Source organism: Ursus americanus, chromosome 20 (genome assembly GCF_024610735.1).
Source record: "Ursus americanus isolate L20-20 chromosome 20, mUrsAme1.1.p, whole genome shotgun sequence".
NCBI lineage: Eukaryota > Metazoa > Chordata > Mammalia > Carnivora > Ursidae > Ursus > Ursus americanus.
The window spans coordinates 38270918-38291864 of NC_142146.1; the positions used below are offsets into that span (position 1 = coordinate 38270918).

At 35.8% G+C, this 20947-nt stretch overlaps 1 protein-coding gene across 5 annotated transcripts in view; it reads right to left on the bottom strand.

Moving 5' to 3' along the window:
* Positions 1–20947, bottom strand: part of XRN1 (5'-3' exoribonuclease 1) — a 107562-nt gene that overhangs the window by 46376 nt on the left and 40239 nt on the right. For all 5 annotated transcript variants that reach the window (XM_045791915.2, XM_045791914.2, XM_045791913.2 and 2 more), the window contains 5 exons: positions 20189–20292; positions 17908–18039; positions 5664–5826; positions 3288–3401; positions 1155–1253 (listed from right to left, as the gene is read on the bottom strand). In XM_045791915.2, the coding sequence (XP_045647871.1) occupies positions 1155–1253; positions 3288–3401; positions 5664–5826; positions 17908–18039; positions 20189–20292 (612 nt within the window). The remainder of the gene's footprint in view (positions 1–1154; positions 1254–3287; positions 3402–5663; positions 5827–17907; positions 18040–20188; positions 20293–20947) is intronic.

Genomic DNA, 20947 nt, shown 5'->3' on the forward strand with positions numbered 1-20947 from the left:
GTCCAGGAGACAAAGATGCCAACTATGCTGTCACATATAGGACAGTCCTATTTTACGCATAGTTGTCATATCCGAAATACCAATGGTATTCCTTTTGAGAAATATTTGGTTATGGTATAATTAAAATTGATGAAGATCATCACAAATATTCTAGAAAATGTAAAATAAAAAGCAGAGAACATTGGGGTAGAGAAAGAAGGCTTGGGCAGAAGTTAAAGAAGGTATGTAAAGAAAAAAGAGAGCATAGCGGAGAAGGCATGCCTAGCAACACTGTACATTAGAGGTGGGCAGGTTCATCCAGGTCTAGAAAAAGCTCGGGATGAAGGTACATAAATAAGTTCTTCTATCTCCACCAACTCCCAGAACAGAGAGCTCCAGTATCTTTATAAAATGGAACACTCTCCTGGTTTCCTGACTGTGCTTTCTGAATTCTTTCTCCAAATGACACCTCATGGTATGAATTTAGGGACTTGTCTGCCTTCCATAAAGTTTCCTCAAGTATATGCTGATGTTCAATGCCTTGAGTTCATTTTACAGGATATAAAGCTTTAGAATTTACTATTAGAGAAAATAAAAGTGTAAGGATCAATAGCTGGCTGATGGTGAATTAATTTCAGTCAAATTAATTATCTAATCAATCAATAAGAATAAATAACAGATATCAGAATCCTCCTATTGTAATAGGGAAAAATAAAGAGGCCTAAAAAAAGGATGCTGTGAATTTAAATGCAGTTTCCCAATTTTTTCTAGTGATTGTTTATCTTTAGCTTCCATTGCAGAAAGGCCATTACTTGTAACTAAAAATGTAGGCTTTGATTATGAAAAGTTTATTTTAAAAAATCTTAGTCTATTCCCAGAGGGTAGGCTAAAAAATGTGCCCCTTCTTAAGCCTGAACATGATAAACCATAAAAACTGTTATAGATTAATAATGGGATTTCAGTGATTGTTTTCCCCTGAACATTTGCACGAAATTTGAGCAGATTCCCCACACTCATTTTTAAATGCTAGATGCAACTGTGAAATAATTTAATCAGTACTGAATAAAATATTTATAATATATTCAGAGGAGGTGGTAAAAATATGTAAAAATATGCTTCTAACACTTTTAAAGTTTATCAATTCTAAATTAAGCAATATGGACTATGGTACTCACATGCTGGTTCTGTATTAAAGCATCAAGATTGGGTTCACATGGAATGCTGAAAACCACACGAATCCTACCTTCTGTAATCACATCCCCTGAGTCCTGAACCTTAGAGGGAAAAAGAAAATCACAGTATGTTTTAGTCTCTTCCACTACATTTTATTTACTTTTCTACTTATTTGAACAGTGTTTATTTCTGAAATACAGTAAGACAGTATAAAGTTGGATACTGGAGATTTCTTAGAATTTATAAATGAATGTGATTATATTGTAAGTTTGAGTCATTGTACATTGCTTTAATAGCTACTAGCCAGTTTTTTTTCTTTAAATTAACTTTTTATTTGCAAATAACTTTAAATATCAAAAAGTTGCAAACATAAGAACAGGTCAAAGATCACTTGTGAAACATTTACCTACATGTTAACATTTTACTCCATCTGCTTTAACATTTGTACTCTGTGTATTTACATACACATAATTATTTTTTTTTGAAATTTTTGAGGGTATATTACATATATCATGTCCCTTACCTTTAATACCCTTTAATATTTTGGTGTATATTTCTTAAGAAGAAGGATATTTTATTATATAACCACAGTACAGTTACTAAGTACATTCATTTACATTGATAAAATACTTCAATCTACTGTTCATATTCCAATTTTGTCGCAGTTGACCTAAAATTGTTCCTATATTATAATAAAACCCTTTTCTCCCTATAACACAGAATCCAAGCTAGGATCAGACATTGCAATTAGTTGTCATATCTCTCTAGTTCCTTAAATCTAGACTATATCCAAAGTGTTTGTCTTTTATAATATTGACATTTTTGAAGGATAAGGTCATTCTTCCCTCTTCATCCTGCCTTTAAAAACAAAAGTTCCTCGTTTTGGATTTGTCTGATGCTTCCTTATGATTAAGTTAAGCTCATATATTCTCAGCCAGAGCAGTGCATGGTGATGTGCCCTAAGGCATCACATATGGAGGTACATGATATTGCTCAATTTCTTCACTGTCCAATTCGTTTTTTTTCCTCTTACAGTAATTAACGGTCTGTGGGAAGACGCTTTCTAAGGGCATGAAAATATCCTACTCAGATAAAAAAAAAAATTCCCCCTAGATTTAGTTTCCAATGATGATTGTTGCTTGATTCAATCTTTATTGTGACACTTATAAAATGAAGGTTTTCCAGCTCTAGCACTCTCTCCATTTACCTTTGACATGATATTATAAGTAAGAGCCCTTCCGTTCCCTATTATTTATTATCACTGTGGAATCATTAATTCCTATCCCCCACCAATGGTTTATAATCCATTACTGTACTTTATTATTTTGGTACTCAAACTGTCTCAGATTTGGCCAGTTTGGTAGGAGCCCCTTTAACCTGGTTAAATGTATTTATGTGATATGGTCCCATCACTCTTTTGAGCACTTCTTACTTTCTGGGATAACAAGTGGTTCCAGGCTTATCTTGTACCTACCCTGGTGCAGCCCTGTAATGGGCCATGTCTCTGAGAAGCTTTCACTGGCGTATGTTATTAGAGGTCAAACCTGGAGATTATATGTGTTCACTGCTACCAGAGTATCTTTGCTTCTTATCCTTTTGAGCAAATAGAGCTAGAAAATATGTGCATGTACAGGCATATATGCATTCATATACAAATATACATATATATCTATATAATGTGCCTATATACATATGTATACACATGTATGTATTTTAAGAATCATGAGTTCACATTAATACCTTCAATTCTAATCTGTCCCCACAGATTCTTCCTTTCATTCTTCCATTTCATATTTACATGTGTCTTTTTCCATGTGAGAATTGGAGTTCCTCAAAGATCAACACATTTGTAAGTTCATCAACCCAATAATACAACTAAAATGATTTCATAATTGCTTCATCCATACTACCATAATGAATAAACCTGCTAAATAAGAGATTAGGATTTGAATTCTTTTTCAAGACTATATATTGTGAGAGATATATAGTCAAATACTGTGTTCATAAGTTAAACAAATGTATTTTTTCCCCTTTAGTATTACATTTTATTTTATACCTAAATGAAGAGAAGTTAAATAATCGTATTAACTTAAAACTAGAAAGAAATTTATTTAGTAACAATAACAGGAACTAACTTCTCCAGTGCAGCCATAATAGGGGGTTCCCAGCATAAAGACCATACTTCTAGGAGGAAACAAGTCATCCAATGTTTTGATATTGGAGAAACGGGAGTCAAAAGCTCGGATGTCCTATATAGAATGAAATATAAAAGTAAATTATCACAGTCAAAATTTCTATGGATTGCACATCAAGTTTTTCTTCCTATGGGGTAATTACTAGGCTGTCTGCAAACGTGAAATGTAAAGGTTTTCTACATGACAATACTAGTAGCTAAAATGTATTGACTTTATATGCCATTCTTCTAGGTACTTCATACATTTCTTAGTTCATTTCATCCTCAAGACAACCTTCTACAGCACAAATCATTATTAGCCCCACTTTACACATGGGGAAACTAAGGCACGGAAAGGGGGTGAAATCTCGCCCAAGGTCATACAGCTAAAAAGTCAGCTCAGGCAGTCTGTACTCTTAATCACTACACTATACTGTTTCCCAAAATTACAGGATCAATACATGCTTTAAAAATAGTTTGTTTCCTTATCACACCGAAAATTACAAACACAAAAGCAAATACTTTTATTTATTTATTTACTAATTTATTTAAGGAAACATTTTTTGGAGAATAAAAATTAAAACTGCAGGCTGTTAAGCTACTGCTGGGCTTTTTCATTAGAGATTAAGTTTAAAAAATAAATAAATAAAAAAGACAAGTTTCCTAATCATACACAGAGTGAGTGTCTGAACATATAATAATCCTTTCCAAGATTACAGTTTTTGTGGTGGTTCAAGATGGCAGCACAGAAGATCCTGGACTCCTCTCCACCCATGGACACACCAAATCTTCAGCTACGTATGGAACAATTAGCCCTCTTAAAAAAAAGACCTGAAAACTAGTTGAACAGTAACCCCACACCAAAAGATTAGAAGGTACATATAGATATGGGTAGGAGAGGCAGAGACACACACTCTTGCCAAAAACCCCACCCCAGACGTGGAGACCCACAATCAGGAGAGATCTCTTTCTTCTTGAGGACCAAGGGGTTTGTGATCCGTATCAGGCACTCCAACCCTTGGAAACTGCACTGGAGAGACAGGCTGCCTAAGTATCTGGCTTTGAAAACCAATGGGGCTTATGTTCAGGAAACCCAAAAGGCTGTAGGGAATGGAGATTCTGCTCCTAAAGGGCTTGCGTGCAGACTCAATGGCCCTGAGATCCAGGGTAAAAGCAGCAGCTTGAAAGTACCTAGGCCATATGGGGAAAACGCTCATTTGCTAATCTTAAAGTGTCTGCCAGAGGGATAGGGGACTGTTGGGACTTTCTCTAGGCACAGAAGTGCTGGCAGGTACCATTTTTTGTGTTCTTCCTTTACTTTGCTAGCATTGGCATGTGTGTCCTGCTAAAGCTGGCACCCCCATGTATATATGTGGTGTCTCTCTCTCTCTCTCTCTCTCTATCCCTCTACACACACACACGCACACAAACACACACCGGGATACTACTCAGCCATAAAAATACTCAAAATCTTGCCATTTGCAACAACATGGATGGACATGAGGGTATGATGCTAAGTGAAATAAGACAAAGACAAATATATGACTTCAGTTAATACATTATTTAAAAAACAAAACGGGCGCCTGGGTGGTGCAGTTGTTAAGCGTCTGCCTTCAGCTCAGGGCATGATCCCGGTGTTTTGGGATCGAGCCCCACATCAGGCTCCTCCGCTATGAGCCTGCTTCTTCCTCTCCCACTCCCCCTGCTTGTGTTCCCTCTCTCACTGGCTGTCTCTATCTCTGTTAAATAAATAAATAAATAAATAAATAAATAAATAAATAATCTTAAAAAAATTAAAATAAAAAATAAAAAACAAAACAAACATAAAACAAAACACGACTAACAGATACAGAGAAGAGACTGGTGGCTGGCAGAGGAAAGGGTTTGGGGAGATGGATGAAATGGGTGAAGGGGCTTAATGGGTACAAACTTATTATAAAATAAATCAGTCATAGGGATGTAATGTACAGCGTGTGATGACTTAGTCAATAATAATGCATTGCATATTTGAGAGTTGTAAAACAGTGAATCTTAAAAGTTCTTATCATAAGAAAAAATTTTAACTTTGTATGGTTACAGATGGTAACTAGACTTATATTGGTGATCATCTGGCAGTGTATAAAAATACTGAATCATTTTGTACACTTCGAAACCAATATAATGTTATATGTCAATTATACATAAATTAAAAAATTTTCAAATTATATTAAATCATAATCTCCATTATGCATCGCTGCATTAGTCTTCTCTTTATAAATATTAAATATGATATAGTCTTTTCTTTATTCAGTGGAAGTAGTGTACATTAAGATAGAATTGAGATTTGATGGAGACTTACCTTTACAATAGTTTGATAAACAAAAGGAAGAACTTGTTTTGACCATTGTTTCTCTAGACGAACTTCACCGTTTTGATTTATTTGATATTTACGACCTGTGAGTAACTGAGCATATACAACCGCAGATGTTTCATTTATTATTATTCCTTTTCTTCTCAGGTAGCTAAAAGAAAGAAAAAAAAAGAAATGTACATATGTATGAGCACGTATATATTCTAGGGTGATAATCAAACTACCAACTCATAATCAAATGTTTAAATAAAATTTAAATAAATATGCTAGCAGTTCTGAGTACCTAACTTAAGATTTTTTTGCATCAGGTTTTTACTCTACTCTATGGATACCTCTCCTAATGTCTGTGTGATTAAATGAGAACTCATTTAAGAGCTATAAGAAATTCTGTGTTTCATAATCACTAGGATGGGGATAACAAAAAAAAGTGAAAATACCATGTGCTGGAAAAGATGTGGAGAAACTGAAACATTTGTACATTGCTGGTGGGAATGCAAAATGGTGCATTCACTGTAAAAAACAGTTTGGTAGTTCTTCAAAAAGTCTAGCAATTCTACTTCTAGGTATATACACAAAGAACTGCAAAGGTACTCAAACAAATATTTATAAATGAATGTGCACAGCAGCATTACTCACAATAGCAAAAAGGTGGAAAGAACCAAATGTCCTCCAAGAGACGACCAGATAAACAAAAGGTGGTATATCCATACAACAAATACTTGGCCATAAAAAGAAAAAACTACTGATACATGTTCAATGTGTATGAACCTAAAAAAATATGCTAAGTGTAAGAAATTAGACACAAAAGGCCACATATTATATAGGATTCCATTTCTGCAAAACATACAGAATAGGTGAATCTAGAAAGACAGAATGAGGTTAACAGGGGCATTCAGTGGGCCTTTTCAATCCCAAGTAGGGGTCACCATATATGGTCATGAGACAAATCCAGACTGACTCCAGTTCTTGTAAATAAAATTTTACTGAAACATAGTCATCAATTTATTTACTGTCTATGATGGCTTTTGTGTTACAACAGCATAGTTGAGTAGCTGTGACAAACACTGTAAGGTCTACAAAGCCTAAGATATTTGCTAGCTGGCATTTACAGAAAAAATTTGCTGATCTCTGATCTTTTTATTTATTTATTATTATGTTGTGTTAGTCACCATACAGTACTTCATTAGTTTTTGATATAGTGTTCCATGAGTCATCATTTGCGTGTAACACCCAGTGCTCATTGCAATACGCGCCCTCCTTAATACCGATCACCGGGCTAACCCATCCCCCCACCCCCTCCCCTCTGAAATCCTCAGTTTGTTTCCCAGAGTCCATAGTCTCTCATGGTTCATCTCCCCCTGATTCCTCCCCCCTTCAGTTTTCTCTTCCTCCTCCTAATGTCCTCCATGATATTGCTTATGTTCCACATATGAATGAAACTGTATGATAATTACCTTTCTTTGCTTGACTTATTTCACTTAGCCTAATCCCCTCCAGTTCCACCCATGTCGATGCAAATGATAGGTATTCACCCTTTCTAATGGCTGAGTAATATTCCATTGTATATATGAACCACATCTTCTTTATCCATTCGTCTGTTGAAGGGCATCTCAGCTCCTTCCACAGTTTGGTTATTGTGGACAATGCTGCTATGAACATTGGGGTGCATATGCCCCTTCTTTTCATTCCATCTATATCTTTGGGGTAAATACCCAGTAGTGCAATTGCTGGGTCATAGGGTAGCTCTATTTTTAACTTTTGGAGGAACCTCTATACTGTTTTCCAAACTGGCTGTAACAACTTGCATTCCTACCAACAGTGTAAGGAATTCTCCTCCACATCCTATCCAACATTTGTTGTTTCCTGCCTTGTTAATTTTTGCCATTCTAACTGGTGTAAGGTGGTATCTCAGTGTGGTTTTGATTTGAATTTCCCTGATGGCTAATGATGTTGAACATTTTTTCATGTGTCTGGTAGCCATTTGTATGTCTTCTTTGGAGAAGTGCCTGTTCACGTTTTCTGCCCATTTTTTGACTTATTTGTTTTTTGGGTGCTGAGTTTGAGAAGTTCTTTATAGATCTTGGATACCACCTCTTTATCTGTAATGTCATTTGCAAATATCTTCTCCCATTCTGTGGGAGTTTTGTTGACTCTTTCCTCTTAGTTTTCTTGACTGTTCCTTTTGCTGTGCAGAAGCTTTTCATCTTGATGAAGTCCCAAAAGTTCATTTTTGCTTTTGTTTCCCTTGCCTTTGGAGATGTGTCTTGAAAGAAGTTGCTGTAGCCGATGTCAAAGAGGTTACTGCCTATGTTCTCCTCCATAATTTTGATGGATTCCTGTTTCACACCGAGGTTCATCCATTTAGAGTTTATCTTTGTGTATAGTGTAAGAATGATCGACTTTCATTCTTCTGTATATAACTGTCCAATTTTCCCAGCACCTTTTATTGAAGAGACGGTCTTTTTTCCATTGATATTTTTTCCTGATTTGTCAAAGATTAGTTGACCATAGAGTTGAGAGTTCATATTTGGGCTCTCTATTCTGTTCCATTGATCTATGTGTCTGTTTTTGTGCCAGTACTATGCTGTCTTGGTGATCACAGTTCTGTAATATAGCTTGAAATCAGGCAACGTGATGCCCCAGCTTTTTCTTTTTCAACATTTCCTTGGCAATTCGGGGTCTTTTCTGGTTCCATATGAATTTTAGGATTGTTTGTTCCAGCTTTTTAAAAAATGCCATTGGTATTTTGATTGGGATGGCAATGAAAGTATAGATTGCTCTGGGCAGCAGAGACATTTTAACAATGTTTATTCTTCCAATATGAGCATGGAATGTTTTTCCATCTTTTTGTGTCTTCTTCAATTTCTTTCATAAGTGTTCTGTAGTTTCTAGAGTATAGATCCTTTATTTCTTTGGTTAGGTTTACTCCTAGAAATCTTATGGTTTTTGGTGCTATTGTAAATGGAACTGATTCCCTAATTTCTTCTTCTACAGTTACACTGTTAGTGTATAGAAAAACAACTGATTTCTGTGCACTGATTTTATATCCTGCCACATTACTGAATTGCTGTATGAATTCTAGTAATTTGGGGGCGGAGACTTTTGGGTTTTCCACATAAAGTATCATGTCATCTGCGAAGAGAGACAGTTTAACTTCTTTGCCAATTTGAATACCTTTTATTTCTTTTTGTTGTCTGACTACTGATGCTAGGACTATGCTGAACAACGGTGGCGAGAGTGGGCATTCTTGTTGTGTTCCTGATCTGTCAACATCTGTTGTTCCATTCCCCATTGAGAATGATATTCGCTGTGGGCTTTTCATAGGTGATTTTTATGAAATCGAGGAATGTTCCCTCTATTCCTACAGAGACTCTAAAGAGTTTTAATCAGGAAAGGATGCTGTATTTTGTCAAATGCTTTTTTTGCATCAATTGAGAGGATTGTACGGTTCTTGTCTTGTCTTTTATTAAAATGTGCTCTATCACATTGATTGATTTGTGAATGTTGAACCATCCTTGCATCCCAGGAATAAATCCCACCTGGTTGTGATGGATAATCCTTTTAATGTACTGTTGGATCCTATTGGCTAGGATCTTGTTAAGAATTTTTTTTTTTTTTTAAGATTTTATTTACTTATTTGACAGAGATAGAGACAGCCAGCGAGAGGGAACACAAGCAGGGGGAGTGGGAGAGGAAGAAGCAGGCTCATAGCGGAGGAGCCTGATGTGGGGCTTGATCCCAGAACGCCGGGATCACGCCCTGAGCCGAAGGCAGACGCTTAACCACTGTGCCACCCAGGCGCCCCCTTGTTAAGAATTTTGGCGTCCGTATTCATCAGAGATATTGGTCTGTAATTCTCCTTTTTTTTTTTTTTTTTAAAGATTTTTTATTTATTTATTTGACAGAGATAGAGACAGCCAGCGAGAGAGGGAACACAAGCAGGGGGAGTGGGAGAGGAAGAAGCAGGCTCATAGAGGAGGAGCCTGACGCGGGGCTCGAACCCGGAACGCCGGGATCACGCCCTGAGCCGAAGGCAGACGCTTTAACCGCTGTGCCACCCAGGCGCCCCTGTAATTCTCCTTTTTGACAGGGTCTTTGCCCAGTTTGGGGATCAAGGTAATGCTGGCCTCATAGAATGAGTTTGGAAGTTTTCCTTCTGTTTCTATTTTTTGAACAGCAATAACTGCTGACTTCTGATCTAAAGATAAAATCATTCTTCATCCAAGGGATATTTTCCTATCTCCTTTCCATTTTCTCTTTCTAGAACTCCTATTAGAGAAATATTAGAAATTCTGACTATACTCTTTTCATCTCTTTGTGCTTTTGTACTATGTGCTGAAGAAATCCCTCAGCTTTAACTTTTAGCTCACTGACTGAATTTTCAGCATGCCTATATTACTGTTCAGACCATCTACGGAGCTCATTATATCATAATTTAAATTTTTGTATTTGTGGTTTTATATAAATATATGTATTATATAACATATACTATAGATATATATAGTATATAGATGAATGACATTATTTAATTTATATATATATATATGTTTTTTTCATAGCAGCTGATACTTTTTTATTGTTGTTCTCAATGGTAGCCTTGGTCTGAAATAAGACACACCATCTTAAAAAAGAAACAGAAGTTTTCCAACAAATTTTTGAAATGTAGGATTTTGCGACCATTTTCTTCCTTTTTTTTTTTTAAGATTTATTTTTTTGTCAGGGAGAGAGAGAGACTGTACAAGTAGGGGGAGTGGCAGGCAGAAGTAGAAGCTCCTCGCTGAGCATGGAGCCTGATGTGGGACTCGATTCCAGGACCCTGGGATCATGACCTAAGCCGAAGGCAGATGCTTAACTGACTGAGCCACCCAGGAGCCCTCTGCTTCTATTTTCTAAAAATTCAATGGGAAAACCTACTACTTTCACTCAAAAGTTATTTAGCCAGTAATTTTGCTACCAGTATGACAAGGTTATCCCAAGAAAGTAAAATTATCTGCTAATCTTTCTCATGAAAATAAAAGCAAAAATCCTAAACAAAATGTAACAAATTGAATCCAATTACATGTAAAAAGGATAATACATCATAGTCTAATAGGATTTACTCCAGGAATTCAGGGACAGATTCATATTTGAAATTCAACAACGTAATTCACCAGATTAAAAGAAAAAAAGAAAAATCATATGATCATTTTGACAGATGCAGGAAAAAAATTGACGAAATCAGTACTAATTAATGATAAAAACTCTCAACCAACGAGGAATAGAAGGAAATTTCCTTTATCTGATAAAGCATATTGATTAAAAAAACCCTCTATAGCAAGCGTCATATTTAATAGTCATTTAAGGCTTTTCTCTGAAATTGAGAATAACACCACAAATCAATAACGAAAATTAGAATAAGAGACAGTGAGGCAGGGGCACCTGGGTGGTGCAGTCGTTAAGCGTCTGCCTTTGGCTCGGGGCGTGATCCTGGCGTTCTGGGATGGAGCCCCACATCAGGCTCCTCCATTGGGAGCCTGCTTCTTCCTCTCCCACTCCCCCTGCTTGTGTTCCCTCTCTCACTGGCTGTCTCTATCTCTGTCAAATTAACAAATAAAATCTTTAAAAAAAAAAGAGACAGTGGGGCACCTAGTGGCTCGGTGACCTGCCTTCAGCTCGGGTCATGATCCCTGGGTCCTGGGATTGAGCCCTGAGTCAGCTCCCTGCGGCATCTGCCTCTCCCTCTGATGCTCCCCTCTGCTTGTGCTTGTGCTTGTGCTCTTGCTCTTGCTCTTGTGCTCCCTTGCACTCTCTCTCTCAAATGAATAAATAAAAAAATCGAACATATTCAAATGTGAAATATGAAAGGATGCTCAACTTCTATAGTCATCAGGGAAATGCAAATTAAACCAAATGAAATATCACTATATTACAATGGCTAAAATGGAAGCGACAATAAATAATAAGTACTGATGAGGGTAGAGATAAAAGAAATTCTTATAAATTGCTGGAAGAATGTAAATTGATACAATCACTCTGTAAAATCTTTTTGGTGGTATCTACTAAAGCTGAGCTTAAGCATTATCCTATGAAGCAGTAATTCCACTCTTAATTATGTGCCTAACAGTAATACACACATATGTATTTACTAAAAGCTCCAAACAAGAAACAACTCAACTGTCTATCCACAAAAGTATGGATAAATTGTGCTATATTCATACAATGCAATGTAATCATTAGTGAAAATGAACAAACTAAATTCTATGTAACAACACAGATGAATGTTAGTATCACAGGACTAAGCAAAAGAGGTCAGGTTCAAAAAGAATACATTCTGTATGAATCCATTTATACAAAGTTCAAAATAGGAAAAACTAATCTCTAGAGTTATAATCAAAATAGTTACATTTGGAGGACAGGAGAAATGGATGGTAATGGCTGGAAGAGGGCATAAGGGGCTTTGTGGGATTAAAACAACTTTTCTATTGGTTCTATTTCTTGACTTGTATTCTAGTTATGCATGTGAAAATTTATCAAGTAAAATATTTATGACTTGTATATATTCTTTTCTCTGTATATATACTTCAATAAAAACTTTCTATTAGTAAAAAAAAACAAAATAGTAATTTAGAACAATACCTTTAAATTTTCAAGTGGTAGGAAGATTTTTCTCTATTTACTTTTTAAAAAAAGATTTATTTATTCATTTGAGAGAGAGAGTATGTGCGAGTGTGTGCATGTATGGGGGGTGCGGAAGAGGGAGATGGGAGAGAAACCCTCAAGCAGCCTCCCAGCTGAGCATAGAACCTGACCTGGGGCTAGATCCCAGGACCATGAGATCATGACCTGAGCCAAAACCAAGAGTCGGAGGCTTAAACCGACTGAGCCACCCAGGCACTCCTTTCTATTTACTTTTGCTTTTACTTTACACTTTTATTGCTTTGGGGTCAATGTTGTAGTCAGTATTCTTTTTTTTTTTTTTAAACACCTGTGTGTGTTTGTTGTTTGTTTGTTTGTTTATTTATTTATTTATTTATTTATTTATTTATTTATTTATTTATTTATTTATTTTTAAGTAACCTCTACCCTCAATGTGGGGCTGGAACTCACGACCTTGAGATTAGAGTTGCGTGCTTCTACTGACTAGCCAGGTGCCCCTAGTCTATATTCTTTTTTTTTAAATTGATGTATAATTGGACATACATTAGTGTTATTTTACTATACAGGGAGACTACAAAAATGGCATCTGCTAACTTTGGCTCTAGCCAGGTAGAGGAAGAATGTGAATATGGCACCTGTCAATGCCTCAGTCCCTGGGAAGAATTCCAACAGGCCCCTGTCCCTCCAGTAATTACCTTAAGGTTAGCAAATCAATGTCCTTCCCACATGGTCTAGGCACTTCACAAACTTCAGCTTTTACCCTACCTGGGTCCTGGGATAACTGAGTCCACATGGGAGCTCTTTTAAGAGCAGAATCTTCATTTCCTATAGCTCTATGTTTCTCCTGGACACAAGCCACATTGGTTTTCAAAGCCAGATGTTTTGGGCTCATCTCTCTAGTCCAGGTTCCAAGGGTTAAGGTAACTAACGTGGGGCATTTCATTTTTAAAAATACTTATCTTCTCTTCTAAATTATAAACAAAACTACCTTTTACCTTTCTTTTATGTAAATGATAGTACTTAAAAAATAATTCTGTATTTTAATAATTTATTAATAATTGGTGTTTATTACCAATCCTTTGGTAACCACATATTTTTGGTTGATTCATCTCTTGCTTGTTTGAGGTACAACGTTTTGGAACTCTTCTCCAAATTATCTTCCAAGTGCATCATCTTCTCCATAGCATCCCATAAAGTACTTTCTTGTACCTTTCTTCCAGTCTTCTTTCTCCAATTCCTAATCCTTTTCACTCCATTATATCCTCAATAGCAACATCTTCAACTGAAAGTATCATCAGTTCTCTGTGTAGCCCTCTCAAGGAGTAGCTGTTTGTTTTCATACTTATATGGGCTAGGAACGGGTGTTGGTATTCTCCTTACAATCCACTGTGACATTCAAATCCCTCATAGTAAACCACTCTACTCTTTTCAATTCTACCCCTTATGCCCACCATCATTCAGAGTGTCTTCAATGTTTACATATATAACCTACCTAAGACCCCAGGTATTTAATTTCACAATCTCCTTATCGCCAATAATCTTCTCTTCCATTCCACTTCAGCCATCTAGGCCTATGGCTATGACTTGGATCATTACTCAAACATAATGGTTTCACCTCCAAAATCATTAATCCCAACATCTTATTATCTAAAAACTTCTCCATCCAACTTGCTTGTTCAACCACTTTATGTTTAATTTAATTTGGGATCTCCAATCCACTGATTCTTCTACTGTCTCTGAAACTATTAACTTAACCTTCTACTTTCTTTACTTCTCTTACTATCCCACTTAGATTCCATTGTCCACTATTTCAATAACATTCCTGCCAAAATAGTAAACTTCCTTGCCTCTTTGTCTTTTCATTATAACCATCTAGAAAAATTCAGTTCTGGTTAACTCTCTCTGCTTTTTCTAGGCCTGTAACTGATCAACTGAGTTCTACCACCAAAAGATAGGGCAGATTGTTTCATTATAAATTAATGACATTCAACTTCAAAAAGGGCCCTCAATATTGCCTATAATTCAACCATGTTTTTCTGATCAACTGATACTCTTCCATTTTCCCCAAGGGCTGTTTTTTTTTTTTTAAAGTTGATTTATTTATGTAAGTAATCTCTACATCCAATATGGGGCTTGAACTCATGACTCCAAGATCAAGAGTCACACGTTCTTCTGAATGAACCAGCCAGGTGCTCTGCTACCCCAAGTACTATTTTTTCTTTTTTTATAATTATTTTTTATTATGTTATGTTAGTCACCATACAGTACATTCCAAGTTTTTGATGTAACCTCCTCTACTTTACTCAAATTTAAGACCAGCCTGCTTTCCCTGCCTCCATTCTCAATAGCTAAATGCAACATTCACTTGACAAAGAAAACAAAAGGCATCCAATGAGAGTGTCTCATCTGCCCCATGCCAAACACACACACCAACCTATAGTTGTATACCATCGTGTTAAACTAGAGGAGATATCCTCTTTAAGAATCTATCTTGTTCCATCTTCAAATATATTTTCTTTCCTTTAAATATTGCACCTCTCTTCTCATTTGTTTTTATACATGATCCTATCTCTCTGAATAAACCAAACACCAAGTCCACTCAATTCTATATCCTTCTTCAGCTATGTCTTAATGGTAGTTTTCATTAGAAAGGAAATCTGTTACACAGGAATACAAAAAGGTACCAACATTGTCATATGTACTTAGAGGGTTTCTAAAAATAAAATTGCATACTTTGGTACTCATGGAAATATTTCACATGTTATGTTCACCAAAAAAGGATGTACTGAACTTAGGAGAACATGTCTTGGTTAGTAAGACATATGGAGAGATAAGTGAAATAAGTAATAGGTTCTACATTCTTGCTGTAGAAGTCTTAAGAGTTAAGGATGGTCCATACAAGCATTACTCCCAATCATTAGAGCCAAGGGATCCTCATGCTGATATAATGTGCAAAGTCACAAGTAAGTAAAGTAAACTCTCAGGGGCAGAGTACGAGAGGCCTTGTGAATTTCACCTTAGAAGACAGATTATAGAAGAGGTGGGGAGGAGTGGGAGAAGGGACAAAATGTGAGGTGAGAGGAGAGAGGAATATGGTGGTTAAAAAAAGCAGTCTAAGAAAACGGTAACCAGAATGAATAAACCTAAATGCTTATGAATCCACATAGTCTTGTCTACCCTACTTGGTTAACAAGAGATGCTGAACTGGCAGGCACTAAAAATCATTCTTTCGTGTGAACCAGCATACATTGCAATTAACTTCAATAGTCTGCTGCCTTGATTGTTATCTCTGCTCTTTGTGGCCATCACAGAAGATCAAGCCCATTCATATGGGAAAGAATAGGTAGAACAACAAGAGCTTTTGGTTTATTTCACAACTGAAATTTCTGAAGTTGTTTATCCCTATTATGTCTCCATTTCTGTTACACTCAATCATTCCTCCACCCATACTAGTCTGGCTTGCAGCCCCATTGCTCATTCAAAATAGCTCTTGCTTAATCTTCTTCATAACATTTGACATGACTTATTCCCTTACTCTTCAAAACTCTTTTTCTTTGATTTGCATGATATAACACTTTCCTGGCTGTTCTCTACCTTTCAGATTGCCTCATTCTTTTTCCTTTGTTGTCTCATCTTCCTCATTAGGGTTCCTTTTTGGTTCCAACACTCCAGCCACATTGACCATTATCATTAATGTTATACATGCTGCTTTTCCACTTGCCACAGGAACTTTGTATATCTTTTCCTCATCCTGAAACATGCTCCCTTTTCACTCTTTGCCTAACTCCAGCCCCACATTCAGATACCAGTTTAATCAACACTTTCCTCTACTAAGTTTTCTCTAAGGCAAATGCCTCCTCAGCTAAGTCAAACTACTCTACTATATAGTCTCAGAGCACTACTCCTTCAAAGCAATTATCATAATTACAGTTTGATCAAAGATTCACACAAGATGGGGCACCTGGGCAGCTCAGTTAAGTTTCTGACTCTTGGATTCGGCTCAGGTCCTGATCTCATGGCTCCTGAGATTGGGCTCCATGCTCAGTGGGAGTTTGCTTGGATATTCTATCCCTCTGCCCCTTTCCCCACTCATGCATGAGCTCTCTCTCTCGAATAAATAAATCTTTAAAAAAAAAATTCACAAGACATTAATGCCCATTACTCATCTACCAGCTGTAAGTTTCATGGGTGTAGGGACTGTGTGATTTTATTCATTATGGTATCTACACTGCCAACTACTAAACCTAGCAAGTACCAATAATTGTTGAACACATGAACAAATGTCAACTCTTATAGTATTTTGAATGAGTTTCTTTTCAATCAAAGGAGTTGAACAAAACAATCTCTATTCATTTAAACAAACAAATATATATTTATTGAGTGCTTTAGCATTAGTCAAGGAATGAGAACAGAGTGATAACAAAAATAGATGAGTTCCCTACCCTTATGGAGCATACTATCTAAGGAAATGGTCATTAAAGTAATCACACAAATAAATTTATTATTGTGATTTTTATTTATGAACTATAAAATAAAATTCAGTATAGTATGAACTATGACAGGGGTATCTAATTTATACTGTCAGAAGGCAAAAATAGTTCTACCTCCCAAAAGATGTTCATCTCCTTGTTTTATGCTGGATTTTTTTTTTTTTTTTTAAGATTTATTTATTTGAGAGAAAGAGAGAGAAAGAATGTGCGCACATGAGAGCAGGGGGAGGGGCAGAAGAAGAGGGAAAGAGAGAATCTCAAGCAGACTCCATGCTGAGCGCAGGGCCGGATGTGGACTTGATCTCACAACCCTGAGATCACGACCTGAGCCAAAATCAAGAGCTGGATGTTTAACTGACTGCACCACCCAGGCACCCCATGCTGGATGGTTTTTATGGTCTTTTTACATTTTCCCTGTTCACTCATCTTTGAATAAGGATATTATAGCCTGGTGTTAGCTCCAAAATTGTATAAGAGGCATCTCCTTAAATTCCCCAATTACCAATGGATGTTATTATAGTTTTAACAGGAAGGGTGATGGATATACATTTATAACACCATTCCATGTGCCATTGCCAGCATCTATTATTCTGTTTTGGTTTAGAGAATTCTAGTATTTGGATGAAGAAAGAGAAGTCATGGTGGGATCATGGAGGAGGGCCAGCTTCTTAGTTATTTGGCTGGTACAGACCTTCCATTTCTGAATTCAGGGCTACAAGGGACTTAGGTGTAGGGAGGGTAGGAGAGTGAGCAGGGAGTGAGAGTGAGGAGCAAAGGAAAATTTTCCTTCCTATTACTTACATGAGGCCAAGAAATTCAATGGCAACCTACTAACTATTATTAACTGTTACTCCTAGTCTTATGTGATTCTATCTTTTCTTTTTTTGTACATCATGAAGTATTTTAGTGACAAACTGGGTAAGGCTATAACTGCTGCTAACCAGGTATTATTTTAAACTAGAACTCATTGTTTTCTGTAGAACATAAAATGAAGATGTAGTCAGTATTCATAGTGATTACTATGTTAAGCAGGAAATAAGTTAGAGAACAGGTACATTAGATCGCATTCTAGTTCTATGACATTAAATACATTTTATGACACTCACTATTCTGAAATTCCTTGTACTTCTTTTGTCCAGTTAGATTGTTCTTTGTCTCCAAGATGGACCACTTTAGATGGTGGGGCAGTTCTTCCCAAATAAAGCTTCTGTGTTCCTGGAGGTTCTTCCAAATAAAATCTTAAAAAATAAAATAAAATAAAAATTACATTACCCTCAAATTTATGGTTTAATATAGTGTTCTAGCAGCTTAAGTCTTCAAAATGAAAAGGTCTCTACATGGTATAACAGCAAAACACCAGGCATACTTTTTTTTAACTGTAATATAAATTTTAGAACAAGGACTTGTAAAATTTTTCAATCAAATATAAAAATTTTATTTTCTCTTAAAAAAACTAAATACATAATAAAATATAAATGTTTAAAGAATTAAAATATTATTCTCAAATTCAATGAAGTATTTTTGCTAAAAAGTTTAACCTGATTCTGATCAAGCCACAAGACCTAAATTCCAGTTGACAGGGAATACATGAGATGGAGGACCAAGTTAAATGACACTAAGAGGAAACAACCAGGTAAATCCAGAATTCTACAAAATAACTGGCTTGGACTCTTCAAGAAAAGAGGCAGGGAAGTAAGCTTAGTTAGCCAGGTCCCAGGATATAAAATCAACATACAGAAATCAATTGAATTTTAGATCCTAGCTGGGGAAGCCAAAATTTAAAACATGGTATCATTTAAAGTTGCCCCCAAATAATTTCAACACTTAGACGGAGTGATTCCTTCTGCCTTATTTTTATTTTCCAAAATTGTTTTAGTTATTTTTGTTCTTTGCCTTTCCATATAAATTTTAGAAAACATTGTTCTGCATCTATAAAAATCTGGGAGAGATTCTGATAGAAGTTGCTTTAAACCTATAAATTAATTTGGGGAGATCTGGTATTTTTACTATGTTGAGTTTTTTGATCCAAATGGACCTTCATTTACCTCACCATTTATTTCAATTTTTGATTTCTTTCCTCAGTGTTTTGCTTTTTTCAGCATACAGATCCTATATGTAATTTATTAGATTTGTACCTAAGATTGAGACTTATACATAGCTACAGTAACAAGACAGTGTGGTACTGGCATAAAAACAGACATACAGATAAATGAAACAAAATGGGAAACTCAGAAATAGACCCACACAAATATGCTCAACTGATTTTTGACAAATGTATAAAGGCAACCTAATGGAGGAAGGAGAGCCTTTTCAACAAATGGGTGCTGGACCAACTGAATATTCATTCATAGGCAAATATATGAACCTTGACCTAAACATCATACCTAATACAAAAATTAATTCACAATGGATCATGAATTTAACTGTAAAAGGATGAGGTAAAAGTATAAGACTTTTTGAAGAAAGTATAGGAGAAAAGCTACGGGACCTAGGGTTAAGCAGACTTCTTATACAAAAAGCATGATCTGTAAAAGAAAAAACTGATAAACTGGACTTCATTAAAATGGGAGGGGAACTGAATTCTGATGGTTAAAAAAGAAAAGAATCCTCAAGATTTCCTGACTCCTCAAGAAAAGCAGATAACCTCAGAAGAAAAAAATTCATAACGGCACTGATCTCTCTTCAACAAAATTATATGACAGAACACAAGTGAAGTATGCTTGCAGAGAACTAATAAGGAAAAACGAGCGGGCCTTTAAAATTCTAAACCTACAGGTGAGGAAAACAAAAACGATCTTTTGGATATGTAATGGCTCAGAAAATGCAACATTTTCTCTGAAAAAAATTACTTTTAAAGGTTCTAGACACATGAAAAACACGAAATAACAACAATCAGACTAAATTTACATGAAATAAACATAAAAGATGATAAAGAATAAATTGAATAATCACTGACAAAATGATCATGAACTTGAATAAAATAAGAAATTATTTCTTAACTAGAAGCTATGTATTTTAAAAAATTGATATATTATTTAAATGAAACCTGGGAGAGGCATGGTAAAGGTCAGGTTATATATGCTATTCATTCTTGTCAGAAAGAGAAATATATTTGCTAATAATAATAACTGCTAGCAAAAAATTAGGATATAGAACTTTCACGTTATTAAAAGGAAAATAAAGCAAAAAGGAAAAGATAAATGCATCTAAAATATCTCAGCAATGTACTATGGTTGAACATCGAGTGATGTGATTAGAAGACTTTCATTTTCACTATCGAGTGTATATTTTTACAGTAATTATATCAGTTTTAAAAAGTATTATTAAAAGCCATCAAGTAAGCAAAACAAATATAAATTTAAAAAATATATATCAAATCTTACTTACTTAGTTTCTCCATCTGATATACCAACAACTCTAGCTTCTTCAAGATGAGGCCAATTAACAAAGACAGACTTTCCAAGCACTGATGAAGCTATATTTTCTACACTCTTAAAGTAAAAGCAGAAAAGTTCACTCATGTTTCAGGTCCAAGAAAAAAGTTTACAAAGGCAAAATTAAATAATTAAAAGCTGGCTTGTGTTTATAAAGGTCTTTAAAATCAATAAAAGCCTCACCTTAATAATTAAAACAGATATAAGATACCATTTGCTCACTCAAGCCATTTTTTCCCTACAGTTTCTACTCTTCTCAACTTGACTCTCCAATTATCCCACCCACTTGAATTCAGTTAGTTTTTTTTTTTTTTAAAGATTTTATTTATTTATTTGACAGAGATAGAGACAGCCAGCGAGAGAGGGAACACAAGCAGGCGGAGTGGGAGAGGAAGAGGCAGGCTCATAGCGGAGGAGCCTGATGTGGGGCTCGATCCCATAACGCCAGGATCACGCCCTGAGCCGAAGGCAGACGCTTAACCGCTGTGCCACCCAGGCGCCCCTCAGTTAGTTTTCTTCATTTGTCTTCTTTAAGTTGTACCTTAGTGGCTAACTACTCTTTCTTCCTAGTATGTGTCCCAGGATTTCTGTTTAGAGTTTTATTTTTTTTTCCTTTCCTTTATTTTAAAAAATATTTTTCAGTTGTTTTTACCCATCTGCCTTTCTTTAGCTCTTTATTTTAGTATGAATGTGTTAAAGTTGACCAAGTTTA